We start from the raw sequence: 18,320 nt of genomic DNA, 5'->3' as shown, positions 1-18,320 counted from the left end.
TGCCCAAGGTCACATAGCTAGTAAGTGTTTCAAGTGTGTGAGGCCAGATTGGAACTCAGGGCCGGTGCTCTACTCACTGCACCACCTAGCTGGCCCTGTGGCTATGCTTCAGAAAACTCTGTCTGGCCTTCCTCAAATATTGGCTTCATTGTCATCAGCCATCAGTCTTAGCTACAATTGTGGGAAGCCAGTAAGATCTACAACCTGATGGACTTTTCCTTGATTTCAAATGGAATGTGAATTGGGTATTGACAACTCCAGAGTCTGCTGAATTAGCTTAGGACAACCTGTCTAACTATCCACAACCTCACCCACTCTCCAGCTCTCCAGTAGTGAGAGACGGGCCCTAAATTTAGAGTCAGTGAACTTGGCTTGGAGTCCTTGCTTTGCTATTTATATTTACTACCTGTCTTAACTTACACTATTCACTTCCCTCTCTGTGCGATGTCTAATAATGTCTAAAGGCTTTTCCAACTGTTAAAACTCTGGTTTTATTCTCTCCCTGTAGGCCCATGAGGATCTTTTCTCTTGAAACTCAGAGATCAGTCCTGGTACCCCTGAAGATGCAGCCCCAGGGTTTCTGTGTAGCCACCTCGGCACACTGAGGCAGGGGGCTTGTCTGTCACCTTGCCCCTGCCTGGGGGGGCAGAGTGAAAGCTGGAGTTGGAGTCAGAGGACCTACAGTCAGCCCCTCTCTTGGCTGCTTGTTCTCTGTAGACTTGGGACATACAGAGGATCCCTTCCTCGCTTTAGCTCCCATTTTACCCCGTGGGAAGTAAAGGGATTGGACTAGATGGCTTTAAGGCCCCTTCCAGTGCTTCCAGAACTGGGATCTTATGTAGGGCTTGTGCATAAGGAACAGGACTGCTTTTAAATGGGAGCCTTTGGCTTAGATGTTCTTGCCTGCTTGTCTGCCTCAGGGTCAGGGTTGACCTTTTTTTTTTTTTCCCTTGTTTTTAGGCCCAACTCTGCCTCCTCCTGAAATGTGCAGGTGCTGATCTGACTAGCACCCCCCCCTCCCGCTTTCCATGCTGGGCCCCCTAAGGAGAATGTAGGCTCATAGAGCAGTAATTCACGTGTAGGTGGCCTGTAAGAAAAGTTTTTAACAAAAGAGTTGGTTAAGAAGCTGATTTATTTTCTTGCTTAACTCTCTTGTCATGTGCTGAGTGGGGGCGGAAGAGGAGGGGAGGGTGGGGAATAGTGCTGCTGAAAGCATTTATCTTCTTTTCTGCCATCTCCTAGTGTTTATTACCTTGTGATCGACAGACAAGGAAAGCTGCCAGTCAAACCCACGTTCAGCACATTTCCATTTCCCCTTCTTGCAGATTTTAGGGTTTTAAAATCTGCATCCTCATTGCAGCAGTGAAGGTTGATTCCCTCCTGTTGTTGACAAGCCCAAGACCCTCTGGTCTTGCACTGCCTGCTCACTCAAGCTTCCACCAAACATGCAGACCTCCAGAAGTCATAACAATTTATTTCATGTGTCTGGTGAGAGCTATTAAGTGTTCACATCTCTTTCCTCTCTCCTTGCATCTCCACGGAGCTGAAAAGTGAGCACCCCCCTGTCCCCATGTCCCCCACTCCAGACCCGTCAGAAGAAAGCATTTCAGCTTTCCTGGAATCTTACCTAGCCTCACCTGTGAGCCCATCTGACCGAGTCATAGTATTCTCCTCCCAGAAGTACTGGGATCCAAATATAGCTAATTCAGGTTAGGGGGAGGTGGGAATTAAAGTCATTCTAAATGCTCCTCCACCTTCATGTCTTTTGTCAGATGGAAGTCTTGCCCAGTAGGAATGTCTCCCTTTCCTCCCACATCAGTTCCCCACCCCCCTCGCCCCAACCTCTCAGTTTTGGAACCCACCTTGTTCCCAATAAGCTTTTAAGTAATACACATTCTGTTGAGCTTGTTTTTATCTTAAACAATTTTGTGAGTAGAAGGCATGTAATGATATTCATTTATTTGTAACTGAATGTTCTTTCATAATTGCATGTCCCAACTACATCATTAGTGTCAGAGGAGGTAATTTGACTTATTAGAATGTGTGCCTTGAAGGAGCTTGGATATGCCGGATGGACGCATGAGGTCAATTTCCCGAAAGTTGATGGGCTTTTGGCTGCTTGAGCCCAGACAGCTGCCAGTGATGTTGTCAGTAGCATGGAGCGGTTAGGGATCTTTGATGCTAGGATCCCTGCTGGGAAGTATAGAGATCATCTAGCTTAACCTCTCATTTTCAGAAAAAAACGGAGGCCCAAAACAGTTAAATGATTTGCCCAAAGGCCCACAGGGCTGTGTAGGTGACTATTAGGCAGTGGATAGATTATGTGTAGGTAGAGCATCTATGAACTACTTACTATGTGCCAAGCACTGTGCTGCTGAGTGTTAGGGATGTAAACACAAGACAGCCCGTGCCCTCAAGAAGGAAGACCGCACAGAAAGGGATATTAGAGCCGTGGGGGTGGGAGCCACATGTGCGCTAACAGCCCGGTGAGGTGGGGTGCCAGGAAAGCTCACCCAGCAGTAACAGGTCTTCAGACTTCCAGTCTAGGACCCTCACCACTACACCTTGCTGCTATATTTCATGATGGTTTTAGACTATTTGACCTCTGTTTTTAGCCGCCTATACATAAGAATCATATCCATTTCAAAGGCCTCTGTACTTTCAGTGAAGAGATCAATACAAGTCTGAATTCATCGTGTATTCATGTATATGAATGATTGCCCAAATGTACACATCTCCAGTCGAGTCTCATATGCCCTCTGTAGAAGCATATGAGACTCAGCACAGTGTCCCTAGACACTTCACAGGATTAGCAGCTAGACAGGCGCCTTGGAGTCCAAGTCTTGTCCAAAGCCTTTATTTTTCTGGTGAGAAAACCGAGTTCTAGCAAGATAATTTGTCCCTGGTCACATAGGTGCTAATTAGTAGAGTCAAGATGGCCACTTAGGCCATCTGGCTCCACATTCGCTGTTCTTCCAAGTACTTCACCCTCTTCTGCCCCCAGTGTCTTCTGACCAGGATCGCTCATAGGCCACCCACCAGCACTAACCTAGTGAGGACCAGGCTTAGTTTGCCTCCCTTTGGGCTATTGTTAGGGTACTGGGCTGTTGAGTAAGTACTAAGGCATTTAGGAGCCTGGCTCTGTCCATGCTGAGCTAAGACTTAGAATGGGCTATTTTTATTGGTCCTCACCGCTCTTGTTGAGTCCAAGCCTTTTCAGAGATTCCTGGACATACTACCATTGACCTTAGAGTAGCCGTGGACGTGCCGAGATAACTGTATTAAATTAGAGGCGTGATCTTTAGTTTCACAAATCACAAAACTGTAGCTTCCTGTGGCCACATAGTGTTTAGGAGCCAATTGTTTCACTACCTTGCCAGTGACATTGTGCTTAAACAGCCCAGGCCTGTTCAAATAACCCATCTACTCAGTGTCATCAGAACTATTCCTAGGGCCGGCGGTATGACACGGCATCATGTGGGAAGTTTTTGTTTTAGCCAAAACCTATAATACCAGACAAGCCAGAGTCTCGCACCAGATTTTCTTTGTAGCAGAGTGCATTGTGTCTTTCTAATACCACACTTCTGGCTTAGCCCCAGGCTAGGGAGAAGCTCGGCTTCTGGCTGTGGGGAATCTGAATGAGGAACTTGTCTCAGTAAAGCTACCTCTTTTCTTTAGAAAAAACTCTCTCTTTTCCCTTTGGCATTTTTAGTTTGAGTTAAACTTATCCTTGGGTATAAAACAGGGAAGGCCACAGGGTATAATGAAAAGTTAACTGAGTTTGGAGTCAAAACTAGAACTTGATTCCAGGCTCTGACATTATCCTTGTGACTGGGCAAGTCACTGTCAGAGCCTTGGTTTCTATCCATAGTAAACCAAGAGGAACTCATGGAGTTAGTACACACAACACAGAGTTGTGAAGAAAGGATGTTGTAAGTGCACAGGGAGATTACCACCAATCCTTCTGCCTCCCTTATACAAAGTGAGGCCGTACCTGGGTCTAGAAGGGTATTGCATATGCCTCTAAGTGCCGTAGCTCGGGAGGGATCAAGCAGGTCCAGAGAAGGGCGACCATCTGATGATGATGATGATGATGATCGTGGCATTTATACATATATGTGTGTGTGTGTGTGTGTGTGTGTGTGTGTGTGTGTGTTACATACGAGCAAACATACATACAAAATCTTGATCCTCACAATAACCCTGGAAGCTAAGTGCTGTCACTGCCCTCATTTTCCAGAGAAGGAGCTTGAAGAAATGGTGCTGAAGTGCCTTGCCTTGCTCACTTGCGCGTCTAGTGAGAATCTGAGGAAGGGTTTGCACCCAGGTCCTCCTGGCTCGGAGCCTAATGCTCTTACCTACGGTGCCACCTAGATATGATGACCTGAGGGAGGGTAGGGAGATTAGTGATAGGACCCCCTGCTAAAAGAAGGAGTGAAGACCAGTAAGAAGACAGTTAAAGCAATTTCTTTACAGAAACTCTGTGAAATGGGGGGGGGGGGCAGCATATTATTATCATCCCCATTTTACAGATGAGAATATAGTCTCTGGAAGAAAACGAACATCATACTCATGAACAAGTAAGTAGCACAGAGGCTTAATTGAAATCCACAAAATCATTAACAATTTGAATATATTTAAGTCTATAAAAACCAAAACAATAGGAGGAAGGACCAGTAGGGAATAATGGGAAAAACACTTAATTAGGACTCCACAAGCCTGGGTTCTAGGCCTACCTCCAGAACTTAATATCTATGGGATCTTGGCAAAAGATCTTCACCTCCGAAGCACAATTTCCTCATTAATAAGACGTGGAAGATGTTGGGTTGCATGCTTAAGGTCTGAGGGCCAAGGAAGAGAGCATTCATTTGAGCACAGCGTCAGCTGGAAGGTGTACCACATGGGTCAGGTGCCAGCTGTCATTCCTGAACAAGGTGAGTTTAGGACAGATAAGAGGAAGAAAGTCCTACTTAATATACCAGGTAAAAAAGCTATGTAATAGGCACACATTTGCAAAGTGCCTGCCTGGCCCAGTGATTGGAAGGCACAAGGTCTCTACCCTCTGGGACCCTGCATTGCTTTGGGAGTACAGTGTGTAAATAGATAACTGTCTGCCAGATACACTACAGAACCTTAATGCAAAGTAAGTGCAGACAAAAGTAAATAGAGTAGGGAGGACGTGAGCAGTTGAGAGGTCAAGAAAAGCTTCTTCATGCAGAAGGTGTCTCTGGAACAGTTTTGAAGGAAACAAAGAGTTTCTGAGTGTGTGGAGATTGCCTTCTGGTCATGAGGGCTGGCTTGTGCTGAGGCTGAATTCAGGAAAGGCAGTGTGATCTCCCATGACACGTCCCCGCAGGAGCTCATCCAGGACAACTCGACAGACCACACATCAGGCCAGAGGATCATCCCTTTTGACCCTGATAACCCTTAGTCTGCAGCTGGTTGAGTTTTTGGTGGTGGTTCATAGGGTCAGAGGTTCAGGGCTGGAAGGGCCTCTAAAGGCTATGAAATCCAATCCCCTCATTACATATTTGGGGACACTGGGGTCTGAACACATGAGGTGACTTGAGCAAGAACATACCTGGTCTAAATGGCAGGATATGGACTCAGGTCTTGGCCGCTTGGGGGCTCGGTGGCTAGACCACCAGGTCTGGAGTCAGGCAGGCTTGAGTCAAATCTCACCCCAGACACTTAGCTGTGTGACCCTTGGCAGGTCACTCAACCACTGTCTGCCTCGGTGTTCTCCACTGTACAGTGCAGATCTAAGGGCACCTATCGTGTAGGATTGTAGTGAGGACAAATGAGACAACATTGGTAAAGCACTTAGTATGGTGTCTGATACATAATAGCGACATAATAAGTGTTTGTTTCATTCCTGCCTTCCTTCTGGCTGTAAATCCAGCGTTCTTTCCACTGTCCTGTACTCCCTCCATGGTAATTCCCTCCACCAATGCAGATCAGCAGTCATAGTGCAACTTAGAGAGTTGTTCAGACCACTCACAGGTTAAGTGACTTGCTCAGAGTCACACAGCCAATAGATGTCAGAGGAAGACTTCAGCCTAGGGCTTCCTGACTCTATCTGCTACACCATACTGCCCCTCAGATTACTTCAGGAAAGTATGACCAGAGAAGCAACTAGCTCTTTTTAGTAAACTCTAGAGAAAAATCTGATGTATTCTCTTTGTGGCCATTTCAGTAAAAAATCTCACACTGGGGAGAGGCTCATGTGACCCTGAGGCCTGGGGTGGCAGGGAACAGTTGAGCTGTTCCATGAGCATGATGGCAGTGCTTTTACGGCCTGGGAATTCTCAAGCTAAATTTTGATTTTGCTATCCAGGAAGAGAAGGGACCATTTCCTTTCCTAAGACACCATTTTAAATACATGTTAAAAAAAAGTGGTACACAATCTGTCCTCCTCTTGCGTCCACATACACTTCTGCTGTATGATCCTGTGAAAGGTTTTGATGAAACTGATTGGTTGTTCTCTTTGGGCTATTCAGTCACAGCTCCAGTAGCCAACTAACTGATTTTTAGCTCCTTGCACATTGTCAAATGGAAGGCCTGGTTAATGATTGTGTTTTCAGCCCAATCAGTATTCCCTCCCCAGGCTTCTGTTCCCATTCCATCTTCCCAGCAGCAGCATAGTCAGAGGCAGCTGTCATGTGTGAAGGCAGCTTCAAATAGAGCAGATTTTGCATGGCCAGGAATGTAGTTTAATCCTTCCTTTCCCTCTTCATCACCACCTGTCTCTTTCTTCGCTCCCAAAGCTGAGCATACTGCTACATTTACTAATGGCTCTTGGTTCTTAAGTCATTTTACCAAACCATTTGTGGAATAATATCCTGTATCTTTGCTTTTCTGGGCCCTGCTATGCTCTCCTCCCTTCCCCCAACCTCCATTCCCTGAGCTCAGGTGCTGGTAGAAAATGTTTATAGTTATTCTTTCCAAGTATCAAAGGAGATAAATCTGAGAGGAGAGACAAAAAAAAACCAAACCCAAAAACCCTGCAGTGCAGAGTTCAAGGTGTGGTAGAGCTTGCCACATCTTGACTGGGTGTTGTGAGGTGTGTTTCTGAGGCTTTCAGAGCTTGCCAGGTTAAACTTGGGAGGCTTGTCTCAGGGCAGGGGATGAATAGCTTCTTTTTTGTCATCATTCTTCCCTCTTTGGTTACCACATCACTGACTTTGAGTTTCTTCCCTTGCTTTTGTGATCACGTGTTCTTTCCCTTGGATGAGATCCTCATTCAGTGCCTGAGACCTGCATCCTCATGAGAGGAACCACATATTGTACTAATTTCACTTGGCGTGCCATGGAGGGAAAGAATTACATGGCAGGCAGCAAGGTATCTGAGCTGTCATTGTGGCCAGAGCACATCTCATTTAGAACCCGGTATTCTGCTTGCCATTCCTTCAGCTCTTGACTATTTGGGGGGAGTGGGGAGAAGGGCAGAAAGTCTCAGGGACCAACTGCCAGAGAGTGCAGGGTCTAAGCCACACTAGAGCTTATCTACATCTGTTGACTTCATTCTTAAAGTCAACTTTTTTTAAGCTCTTACTTGCTATTTGGGCCAAGGTATTTTTTCCCAAGGAATGATATTTATCCTGCCTCATCATATCTACCTGTCAGTGACCACAGTGCCATAACTGGTTACTCTTTAAACTAGGGATTCTTAACATTTTGTTGTCACTGATCCTTTTGTGACAGTCTGGTGAAGCCTTTGGACCATTTCTCAGAACAGTGTTTTTAAAAGCATAAAATAAAATAACATACAAAGGTTTACAAGAGAAACCACTTATATTGAAATATAGTTATACACTCCAGGTCAAGAACGGTTCTTTGAAACAATAGATTTGAAAGGCTTTTGGTTTCCAGCTAGTCTGTAATCCAGTAAGTAGAGTCAGCAGATGGAAGTTTGCTAAAGAATAGTATTTCTGTAACTTTTTTTCTGTCACGTATTGGTAATCTCCATTATGGAAAACAACTTCCCAGTCAACCATTGTTTTTAATGGTGATTTCATAAATAACATTCTCTTTGGTGAAATCATAACATGGAATTAAGGTGCAAGTCCTGTGTTCCTGTAGCTTTATTCCGCTCATTGCTTGATAGGGCTCAAGAAAATTTGACAGACTAAGAATTCCAGAAAGGCCTTTAGGGCCTTAGTCTCTGGTGCTCAGTAATTCCTATGTAAAGATTTTTGAGAACGAGTGCATAAATAATTTTCTTTTGGTATTCCTACATGTTCTGTGTGGTCAGAGACCTGCTAAATTTTTTAAATTTGTTTTTGCTTTTGCTGTTATTTTTGTTTTAAAGGCTAGAGGGAAATGTCTACCATATACTATTGCTAAAGGTCAAACTAAAGTGGGCAGGAGCTTTGCCAACAGACATGTACCTGGCAACAATGCCCTGATTTGTTGCTGGTATTTTTAACTCTTTACTCTGGTTTTGTGTCACTGAGACAGACGTCTTCTTAGTACCAAGTACCCTCCTACACTTTGAGCAGCCCTGGAAGGAAATCTCTCCTATTTGAGCTCTTTCACAAAGAGCTGGTCTAAATGTTTCTTTGATTGTAAGACTACCTTCTAGGACTTGGGGCTTAGGATGGATTAGCTACTGAGTTACTAGGGATCTTTAACCGTCACTTAAGCTTCCATTGTTATTTGTTTCTTATTCAACTCAATTAATTTGAACCAATTTTTATTAAGTAGGTTCTGGGCACTCAAAGAAATACAAGGTTTAGGTAAGTCACAACCTCTTCTCTCACAGAGCTTAGATTCTGTCCAGGAAGTAAGACACATAAAGTCCTGTGCAGGGTTGAAGGGAAGATGATTATTATGAATGGGTAGGAATGGCTTTATAAGGAAGGGGAGAGAGTGCGTGCGTGTGTGTGTGTGTGTGTGTGAGATATCTACCCAGCTAGATTGTAAGCCCCCAGGGGGCAGGGATTCTGGAGTATGTTTCTTTTAAATCCTTACCAGCTCTTACCACAGTGTTATACATATAGTAGATAACTGAATGAATATATGAACTGGCTCTCTCATTTTATTTGGGTTATATTGTATGCTCACATGGTAGCAATTGACAAAAAGAAAATAGAAGTAAATTTATTTGAAAGAAGCTATTGAAATTGGGGATATTGAGACCCTGGAGTAGAAGTAACAGCTGTCACCTGGCTTAGAGGGTACGGGTTGTGCATGTACTTGGATACCCTCTCCTTTGCCCCCTAGCAACAACAGATTTGGAACCAAGAAAAAGCTTATTTTTTTTCAGGATCAAGGGATCCTTGGGAAAATCACTGCATTTCCTAATAATAGAATTGGTGATAGGGACTAAGAAATATGATTTAGTTGATTTAAGAAACTTGTAGTGAAGAAGTTCCCTCCACCAATTTTCAGGTTGACCCCTTTCTCTGCATCTGAAGGGGCTTAGAGAGTTTCCTGGGGCACTGTGAGGTTAAAAGACTTGCCAAGGCTTCACAACCTGTGTGTGTCAGAGAGAGGACTCAACTGTGACATGTAATAGTAGCTCATCTATGTTGAGCACATTAAGACTACATAGGTCACACGTGTTGTTATACCTAATTTGTGGTCACTACAACCGGGGCTTTGAGAGGCCAGGGTTCACAGGGTTAATGAGGGTCCAAGCCAGTGTGCAAACCCTTGTCTGCTCCTTGCCAATCCAGCGTTCTTTCCATGGCACCATACTGCCTCTCTTGACATAGGTTCTCTAGAACACCTAAGTTTTGCCCCGGGGACCTAGTAAAATGGGTGAGGTCAAATAGTAATTATGGCTAGATATTTTTATCAAGTACGGTAAGAGAGGGTATTTTTGCCTGTTGAGTGATCAGCCCAGGAAGCTGTAAATTGGATTCAGTGGGCCCTGTGGGTGCTCTGCCTAAGGCTGAGCACAAGATCATATCTCAAACCATGTCTTCTTCCTTAGCCTATAAGAAAACCTTGGTTGATTCAGTGTGTTGCTATGAGGAAGATTTTAAAAAATTAACACATGAAAAATATCTTAATAGGAATTATGTTTTTAACTTGATATCTGTACCCCTCAAATATTTAACCACCCTCCTTTTGCAGCTTCAACTGGGACAGGGAAATGCTCACCAAACTACTCTTCCTAAAAGGAGCTTCCCAAAGACCAGTTATAAGAGCTGTACAACATACTGCATCATTCTCTTCTCACAGTTAATGGCTTAAGTGGCAAACACTTTCTTTCTCTGCTATCTCTTGATTCTATGAAAAGGACATAGTTAAATAGCAGGGGTAGCAAAGCAACCCACATACCACAAAAAATAAGGTAGCAAACAGAAGCAGTGAGGTATTTTGGAAAGAGCTCTAGGTGGGAGTCATGGTACTTGAATTTAAATCCTACCTCTGCTACTTGAGAACTAGTGTGACCTGGGTCAGTCACTTAACTTCTGGAGCCTCAGTTTCCTCATCTTTGAACTTCAAGGGCTGGACTAGATGAGCTCTAAGGGTCTTTCCAGCTCAATTTCCTATGAAAACCCTTATAAGCACAGTGCAGAGCTGGGTGACTGAGGATTCCAAGGATGGCTCTGCTCATGCCTTCGTGTTGTCGATTTCCCTAAGTAGGAGCTGATTGGAAGCAGAGCAGAGCACTTGGAAAGCTGGCACAATCCATTCTCTGCTCCCAGGAGGGTTTGGCTATGTCTAATCAGAGGGGTGGGTGTCTATGGAATGTATCTCCAAAGGAGGAGGAGGAGAAAATGACATGTTCGTGGAAATGAAATACAACTGCAAATTATAGTGTCACCCTGGTTTTTTTTTTTAAATCCATTTTTTATTTAATTGGTTACCAAGGAAAAAAGTGTCACACGGAAGTATATATCTCAGAGAAGTTAAACCATGAGACATTAAAAGAGAACAAGAATTCAAGGCAATTCTCGTGGGGGGATTATAAAATATTGCCTTAATAAAAGTATTTTGATGCTGCAAAGCTAGGCTCATAAATTTCTGCTGTGTTAGATGCCAGAGGTCCAAAGAGATCAACAAATGCCATCTCATTTGTTCTTGGCTATCTTTTCCAATCTAATCAGCTATTTGCTGGCTGTCTTTTCCCCAGCGGTAACATCATTTTGGAGTGCTTTAGTGGGAAGAGGGCCATGTACAAAAGGGGAGAAGCCTTCTTTCAGACAGCATTGCCTATTCCAAAGATAACCAGAAACTGAAATGCTCTCTCACTGCTTTTTGTTGCTCTTGCTTCCACCCTGCTGTGGCTGACCCACCCCACCTCCTTCATCTTCCTCCCCTCCCATTTTCCCATCTTTCCCAGTGTTTGTATTACTTCTCATCTGCCTCTTGGTGTGTGAACCCACAGGACAGGGGTAATGTCTTTTCTTTGCGTCAGGTACCAAACCTTGACATATTGTGGACACTTAGTAACTCTTAAGCAGTAATGTAGGGTTTAAGTAATTAAACTAATAATTTAATCATGTTGTGTCTGACTGGGAAAGGTGTATCCATTGCTCTTGGGGCAGTGCACTGTTTGAGGGGTCTGGCTGTTCCATTGTCCTCATTCTAAACTTCCCTGTATTGAGGTTTTTTTTTTTCCTCCTCCTCTTCCTCTTCTTCACAGACCTTAGTAAATCTCATTGTGTTCCCTGATGGAAACTTGTGGTAAACTGGCTGATGGTTCCCTTTTTCCTTCATAGGGGCAGTAATTGGTGATGGACAGTCTGCGGTGGCCAGTAACATTGCCAACACCACCTACCGGCTTCAGTGGTGGGATTTTACCAAGTTTGACCTGCCAGAAATCAGCAATGGTAAGCCAGACTAGAGTTAGTGGGATACAGAAGGGTAACTGTATCTGACCTTTCACTGTAGAGTTAGAACCAGAGAGTTGTTTCTGGATGTGCAAATTACAGAGTGACTTTTTCCTTGAAGACCTGAGTAGGTATTTCTCTGAGAAATACTCTCTTCCACTGACCAGTTTCTATTTTAACCTGAATCAAGAAGTACCAAAAGAATGTCTCTCATTTCCTTTGGAAATGGCGGAGCAGCCAGCTAAGTGTGTTGGGCGATAGGCAGGAATGAGACTGAGTGAGAGCCCTGCTTTTTGGGTAGATGAGCCCTGTCTGGAGAGCAGTGATCAGACATCCTCCTGGATGGGCACAAAGGAGCTCTTCGGGGGGCTGAAAATGGCTTCAAGAGTCTGAGGAGCTTTCATTGCATCTAATTAAGCCCCCAGTTGTTGGTCCCACACAAGCATATGATTATTATCTTGGGTAAAGAAGGTAGGCACCCTCTTTTTCACCCTCACCCTCCACCCTGCCCCTTCCACCCCTATATCCCTTCTCATTCCCTTTATGGTATCACTGGTAGAGTTACGGGAAACTCACTACCTCATCATATAGCAGATTCTTTTTTTTTTTTTTTGGAGAATTGTAAATGTTAGCTCTTCCTTGTATTGTGAGAAAATATACCTCACCTTTATTTCCAGCCATGAATGCTGTTTCTGCCCTCTGAAGCTATAAAGTCTAAATATAATGACTCTTCCACGTGACAGGCCTTCATATATTTGACAAACATAATCAAATTCCCTCTGTTTTCCCTCTGTGGGATTATTATTCCTAGTTCCTTCAACTGGGCCTGGATTATATGGTTTCCAGACCCTTCATTATTGTGTTTGCCCTCCTGAATTAATTTCGTTTTGTCAGCACCCACTTTGCAATATGGCGCCTTCACAGTGACAGCAGCACTCCAGGTGTGGTCATCCAGACTAGCATTACGTCAGCTGTTTTGGCTGCTACTTCACACCATTAAATTACATTGCGCTGTTAGCAGTAATCTAAGAATTCTTCACAGTTCTAAGGTTGATTTTTTAGCCCGAGTGTAGGAGTTTATATTTTTCTCTATTAAATTTCTTTTTTTTAATGCCATCTTATAGAAGCAGCATGACTTAGTGGATAAAGAGCCATCTTTGAGGTTCAGAAGACCTAGATTCAAGTGCCGCTTCTGACAGACATTGGCTCTGTAACCCTGGGCACGTCACTCAACCTCTCAGCGCTCTTGGCAATTCTCTTATAACTATAAATTATAGAAAAGGTGTTATCCAGCATTGGTAGAGGGAATTTCTTTACCTGGGACTTCCATACACCAATGAGTACAAATCGTAGCCTAAATTTTAGTTTCAGCCCAACCTCCCAGAGTCTGAGATCTCTGTGACTATTAACTTTCTCATCTAGCATATTAACTGCACCTCCCAGCTTTGTGTCATTTGCACTGTGCCAAACATTCCTTCAGTATCTTCAGCCAGGGTATTAATGGAGATGTTGATCAGGACAGAACCAAGATCGTAGGTCCCACAAAATCATAGCTCTAGAACTGGAAGGGACCTTGGAAGACCCTCCTTTTATGGAGCCTTAGACAAGTTAAGTGGCTTGCCTGAGATTTACATGGGCAGTAAATGGCAGAGCCAGGTTAGCAACCCAGATCCTTTGATGCCCAGTCTTGTGACCTTTCCATTGTACTAGGCTGATTCATTAATAATAGCATTCTTAGTTGAGCCTTAGAATTTTGCCAGGGATTGATTTTGAATTACTGGCCTATAGTTTCTGGAATTCACCCCTGCCCCAACTTCTCTTTACAATTAAGAAAATTTACCCATCTCTAGCCTTCTGACACTATATCCCTTTTCCTCTAACCTCTTAGAAACTCCTGACGGTGTTTCTACGGTCACATCCTCAAGCTCTTTCAGCTAACTGTGATTTAGTTGGTTTTACACCATTACCATACATAAAGTAACCACAGGCCAGCTTTTTGTCTGGGTACCTTGAACTTTGCTTCTCTCCTAACCAGTTAGGAGATCACCTTCCTTGCTAAGAAAAGTGGAAGCAAAATGGGGTTTGAGGAGTTCTGCATTTTTCTTTGTCATCTCTTCATGTTAACACATCTTTAAAAAGCCTTTTTGTTCATGTTTTTATCCTTTGTCCCAAGCTCCTTCTGAGTAGTTTTCTTGCAGGTTTGTGTTGCATTCTTGTATCAGACCTTGGTCATATGTGCTTGCTTTTAAATGGCTTCTTTCTAATCCATTCTCACGAGAAAGCGGCCTGTGACGTCGGCTTGATCTCTTTAGATGTGTCTTCCTTGTCTTTCTTTCCTTGCTTTCCTCCTTTGGAATCACTGGCTCACTGACTTTGGGATAGATCTTTCCCTAAACATTTTGCTTCCCTGAAGTGTGAGGGGCATGTGTAATTACGCCTGAAGGCCTCCTTACAAATCGCAATGCCTGATGGGACTTTTTCTCCAGAACTCCACCCTTTCTACTTCACTAGTTAATTTTTTTGGTTAGAGTTTATCATTGAAATTCTCCTTATTGTTGCTTCCTCGAATGTCTGAGAGATGAAACTGTCAGCAAGGCAAGAATTTATCTTGATTTGGTATTTTTTATCCTGCTTTGAAAAATGCCCATTTTAACAAAAAGAGTATGGCATACATCCTTGAGCTGGTGTCAGAGTCAGAAGATTTGGGCGCGTCATGTAACCTTCTCGGTGCCTAATGCAATTCTCTGAGATTAAGATGACAGAGAAGATTTTTATGATATATTGTTTTCACATGGCATTTCCCAATATATCTTTCCATCCTTCCTCACTCATTCCTTATGGCAAAGATTAACAAACGGTTCAGAAAAACTAACCATTTCATTGGCCAAGATTTTGCCATCATTGGTGGTGTTCCCCTACTGCTGCAAAGAAGGGGAGAGTGCATTCTCATCACTCTTCAGGGCCAAACTTAACTGTGCAGAGTTCAGGTTAGGATTTTTTCCTTTCCATTTGCATTGTTGTTGTATTTGTAACAGCATGTTTGTATTGTGTATGTTGTTTTCCATGGTTCTCTAAATTCTTCAGATTCATCATTTCTCACAGCACATTCATGTACCAGAGCTTGTTTAGTCATTTCCCAGTCGCTGGGCATCTATTTTGTTTCCTCCTTCTAAAAATGCTGTTACAAACATTTAGGTGTGTGTTGGAATTTTGAATCTTAGACCTCCTTAGGTCCTGGGCCTAGCAGGAGCATCTTTGGATCAGCAGGTATTGGGAAGAATCATAGATACTTAAAATTGCCATGGGACCTTTCTCCTCTGCCCCTTGCTTCTCAGCAGGGGCATGGATTAGTCATGGTTTATTGTCTTGTCAAGTCAAGGAATGAAATCTTGGCATTTCTAGGATTTTTATATTTTTTGTAAAGGAAAAGAGGAGGCCCCTGGAATTTCCTTGTGATCACTGCTTTATATGGCACAGGGACAGGGGTAGTGGGTACACAGGGTACCAAATCCAAGCTTCTTGTTGTGGCAGAGCACGTTGTAAGGCCCAGCTGATCAATGCAATGGGATGGACTTCTCCTAGTCTAGAGACTGGGGCCCATTGGGATTATTTGTACTGGCAGCCGAAAACAAGGGGTAAAAAGAAAGTATTCCTGAAAGCTGATAACCTTGGAGAGGAGCAAAAGGGAAAAGTTTCCTACTGGCGTAAGCCCCTTCAGGCCTCTTGATGGGCCTCTAAAGCATGTGCAGAGCAAAGCACTATAGTGCTAATCCCTGCCTCAGCCTCATCTGGCCAACCAACAACAGGCTGCAAGGTGATCTTTGTACAGTGTGCTGCTGTACAATTCATGGAACCCATGGGAGAAAGAATCATTTGCACCTCTGGGCATCAGTGTCTCTAACCTTTCCCTTTCCTTGTTCAGAAATTTTCATGTGGAGATGATTTGTAATTAGGAAAAAATTATATTTTAGAATCTGGAACAAGTTTCTTGTAGGTCCTGGTTCTTTCTGGAACTACTCCTCAAAGCTATTTATAAAATACTTCATTTCTTGACCACTGTCCCCCTTTCTCATCCACAGCCACCCAGGTCACTACCCTCATCCTCTTTCCCTACATCTGTTCCCCTTTGGATGTTAACAGCATACTGACTGAGGCTGCTGCCCAGGTCTATGACATTGTTAGCCAGACTAGCGCCATTCAGAGGAGGGCTAAAATCTCCAGGGTTAGGCCTTGGCACTTCTTTCTGCCTGACTTGTTCTGCTGCAGTGCCTCTGCTGGAGGCTTTCAGGCTTACCTGCTGACATACCTTCTAATCCAGGAGAATGAACAGTCCTGTGACCAGTGTCCTATGGGGCTTGCCCTCTCAGCCTAAATCAGCATGTTAGGGGGTGAGCCCTAGGACTAGGATCACATAGTATCAGGCGCAGCAGAGGCTCCCCCTTCCATGTCAGAATTAGGGAGGCAGCAGGCAAAGACATCTTCTCTAACAGGAACAACAGTTGTTGTTCATATGGGACTGTGGCAGCCCCGTGTTGACTTTTATAAGACTGAAATCATCCCCATACAGTGACCAGTTGTAACATCAAGCAAGAAGCATCATATGTCTGAGACTTAGTGTCTTTTAATGGGAAAGAGAAGATTTACCTCCCCTTTCTACTTCCTTGGGCGGCTTCTCCTGTGGTTTGGGTAGGGCATTGTCAAGAGAGGTGCAAAGAGCTCTTCTTCCTGCTGCCCAGCTGTTCTTAGGCTATTTTCAGATATGGCTCACTGGGTTGCTCATTCATGAAGACCTCCCTTACCACCATTGCAGACCAGACATTTTTATATTGGTGCAGAAGAATGTTCTGCATCATTATTGATGTAGTTAATATCATTTTCTAGTAGCCATGCCAACTACTTCTAACCTCTTGCCAGACTTAGCTTGGAAGTACTCTCATTCCCTGACCAGAGCTGTCAAAGGTGGGAAGGAGTGGGGGGCAGTATTGAGGGCACTGGGAAAACTAGAGGAGCCCAGAGCCTCAAGGACATTACTCAAGGCAGAAAAGAGACTGGGCCATCTTGAGCAACAAATCAAATCCTTAAAATATATGCAAAAGCAAAGTGTACTGAAAGTAGGTACCTGCCACATTTGTGAGAATTTCCCACAGAAGAACTTTAATCATTCTATCTTCTTAGAGCCCATATGTGGAAAATGGCTTGCTCACAGATAGGTGAATGTGTTTGCAAAAGAGCTGTTCTGAACTGATCAGCCCTGCCCAAATGTGGAAAAACATTAAGGAACACGCCAAGCCAATGTCAGTACTCTGAAATGTCAGTATTCTTTTCTGTGCTGTCTATTTATAGTGCCAATGTGAAGTTTCCCATCCCAGGGATAAGAAGATGCACAAAATAAACCCCATTAGGAGAAGGCAGTTGTGAGACATTCAGGCTTTGTGAATTTAGCTTTGATGAGTCACAGAAGAAGAAAGAGGAAACAGGACTGGAGGACACTTATATAGGGCTTCATCTTTCTTATGGGGATTCAGGGCCAAAAATCCTACATGTTTTGAATAGGATCAAATGTTCATAACAATTGAGCAGGCCCAGTTAGCTCCAATTAGACGTGCCCCTTCACTTCATGGGTCACCATCGGACAATGAAATGATTCCAGCATGAACAGAAGGCAAACTTTGATTACATTTGGGAAATCGGAGTGCCCTTTCAGGGATCCTCAGCTGCTCTCTGCCACCAGAGTCCATCTTTTTTAACACCCAGTACCTTCCAGGGGTGCTGTAGCACCAAGAATGATAGAACCACAATTGCAGGGACCCAAAGGCAGTGAAAAGATTATTTCTCGGTGTGCCAGGAGGATGCCACATAGGAATTACAAAGATGGCATACGTGCGGTAAGTGGCATTGGTTCCTTCTTTGTGGACATGTATGGCCAGAAAAGAAGTTGGGCCAGAGAACAATACCTCCTTATGCTCAGTCCAAGCACAGTACACTGGTATTTGGGAAATAATAAAAGGCTCTGAGGAAGACTCTTGGTGAACTGGGTTAATTCTGTAGGGAATACTTTGTGGACACATGGAAGAGAGTCACACAGAATGATTGAGGTCCTGAGATCTTAAGTTTAGGACAGGAGGGGACTTTCAGAACATATCTGACCCATCACAACCTTGCTCCTCGCCCATTTTGCTACTAACAAAACTGAGACCCAGGGAGGCTGTGACTTGCCCAAGGCCACACAGATGGTTCCATTGGATGTTGTGTGCACTAATGGAGGTATCCTATATCAGTAAGATAATAGATTCCGCAGATTATTGGACTATTAAATGGCTCTCTGCAGTCAGGTCATATAACATTGGGTCAGAACTTTATTGATTTTGGCCAAATTCTACTGTAAACCTCCCAGAATTATGAGCAGGCACAATATGACCTACAGAATAGAATATCACATCAAAACAAAGGAGAAAGTGCATTAGGGAGCATGAAGATGTCCTGTTAATATAGTTCATTTCCTAAAAGAGCTTGTCAGACCGTAGATTAGCC

General features: G+C 43.8%; 1 protein-coding gene across 6 annotated transcripts in view; it reads left to right on the top strand.

Annotated features, from left to right (window-relative positions):
* AMBRA1 (autophagy and beclin 1 regulator 1) overlaps positions 1–18,320 on the top strand; it is a 186,746-nt gene that overhangs the window by 109,343 nt on the left and 59,083 nt on the right. For all 6 annotated transcript variants that reach the window (XM_036763014.1, XM_036763013.1, XM_036763012.1 and 3 more), the window contains one exon: positions 11,679–11,789. In XM_036763014.1, the coding sequence (XP_036618909.1) occupies positions 11,679–11,789 (111 nt within the window). The remainder of the gene's footprint in view (positions 1–11,678; positions 11,790–18,320) is intronic.

This window comes from Trichosurus vulpecula, chromosome 6, assembly GCF_011100635.1.
Source record: "Trichosurus vulpecula isolate mTriVul1 chromosome 6, mTriVul1.pri, whole genome shotgun sequence".
Taxonomy (NCBI): domain Eukaryota; kingdom Metazoa; phylum Chordata; class Mammalia; order Diprotodontia; family Phalangeridae; genus Trichosurus; species Trichosurus vulpecula.
Note: the sequence above shows the minus strand (reverse complement) of the source record. Positions and strands in the feature narration are given on the sequence as shown.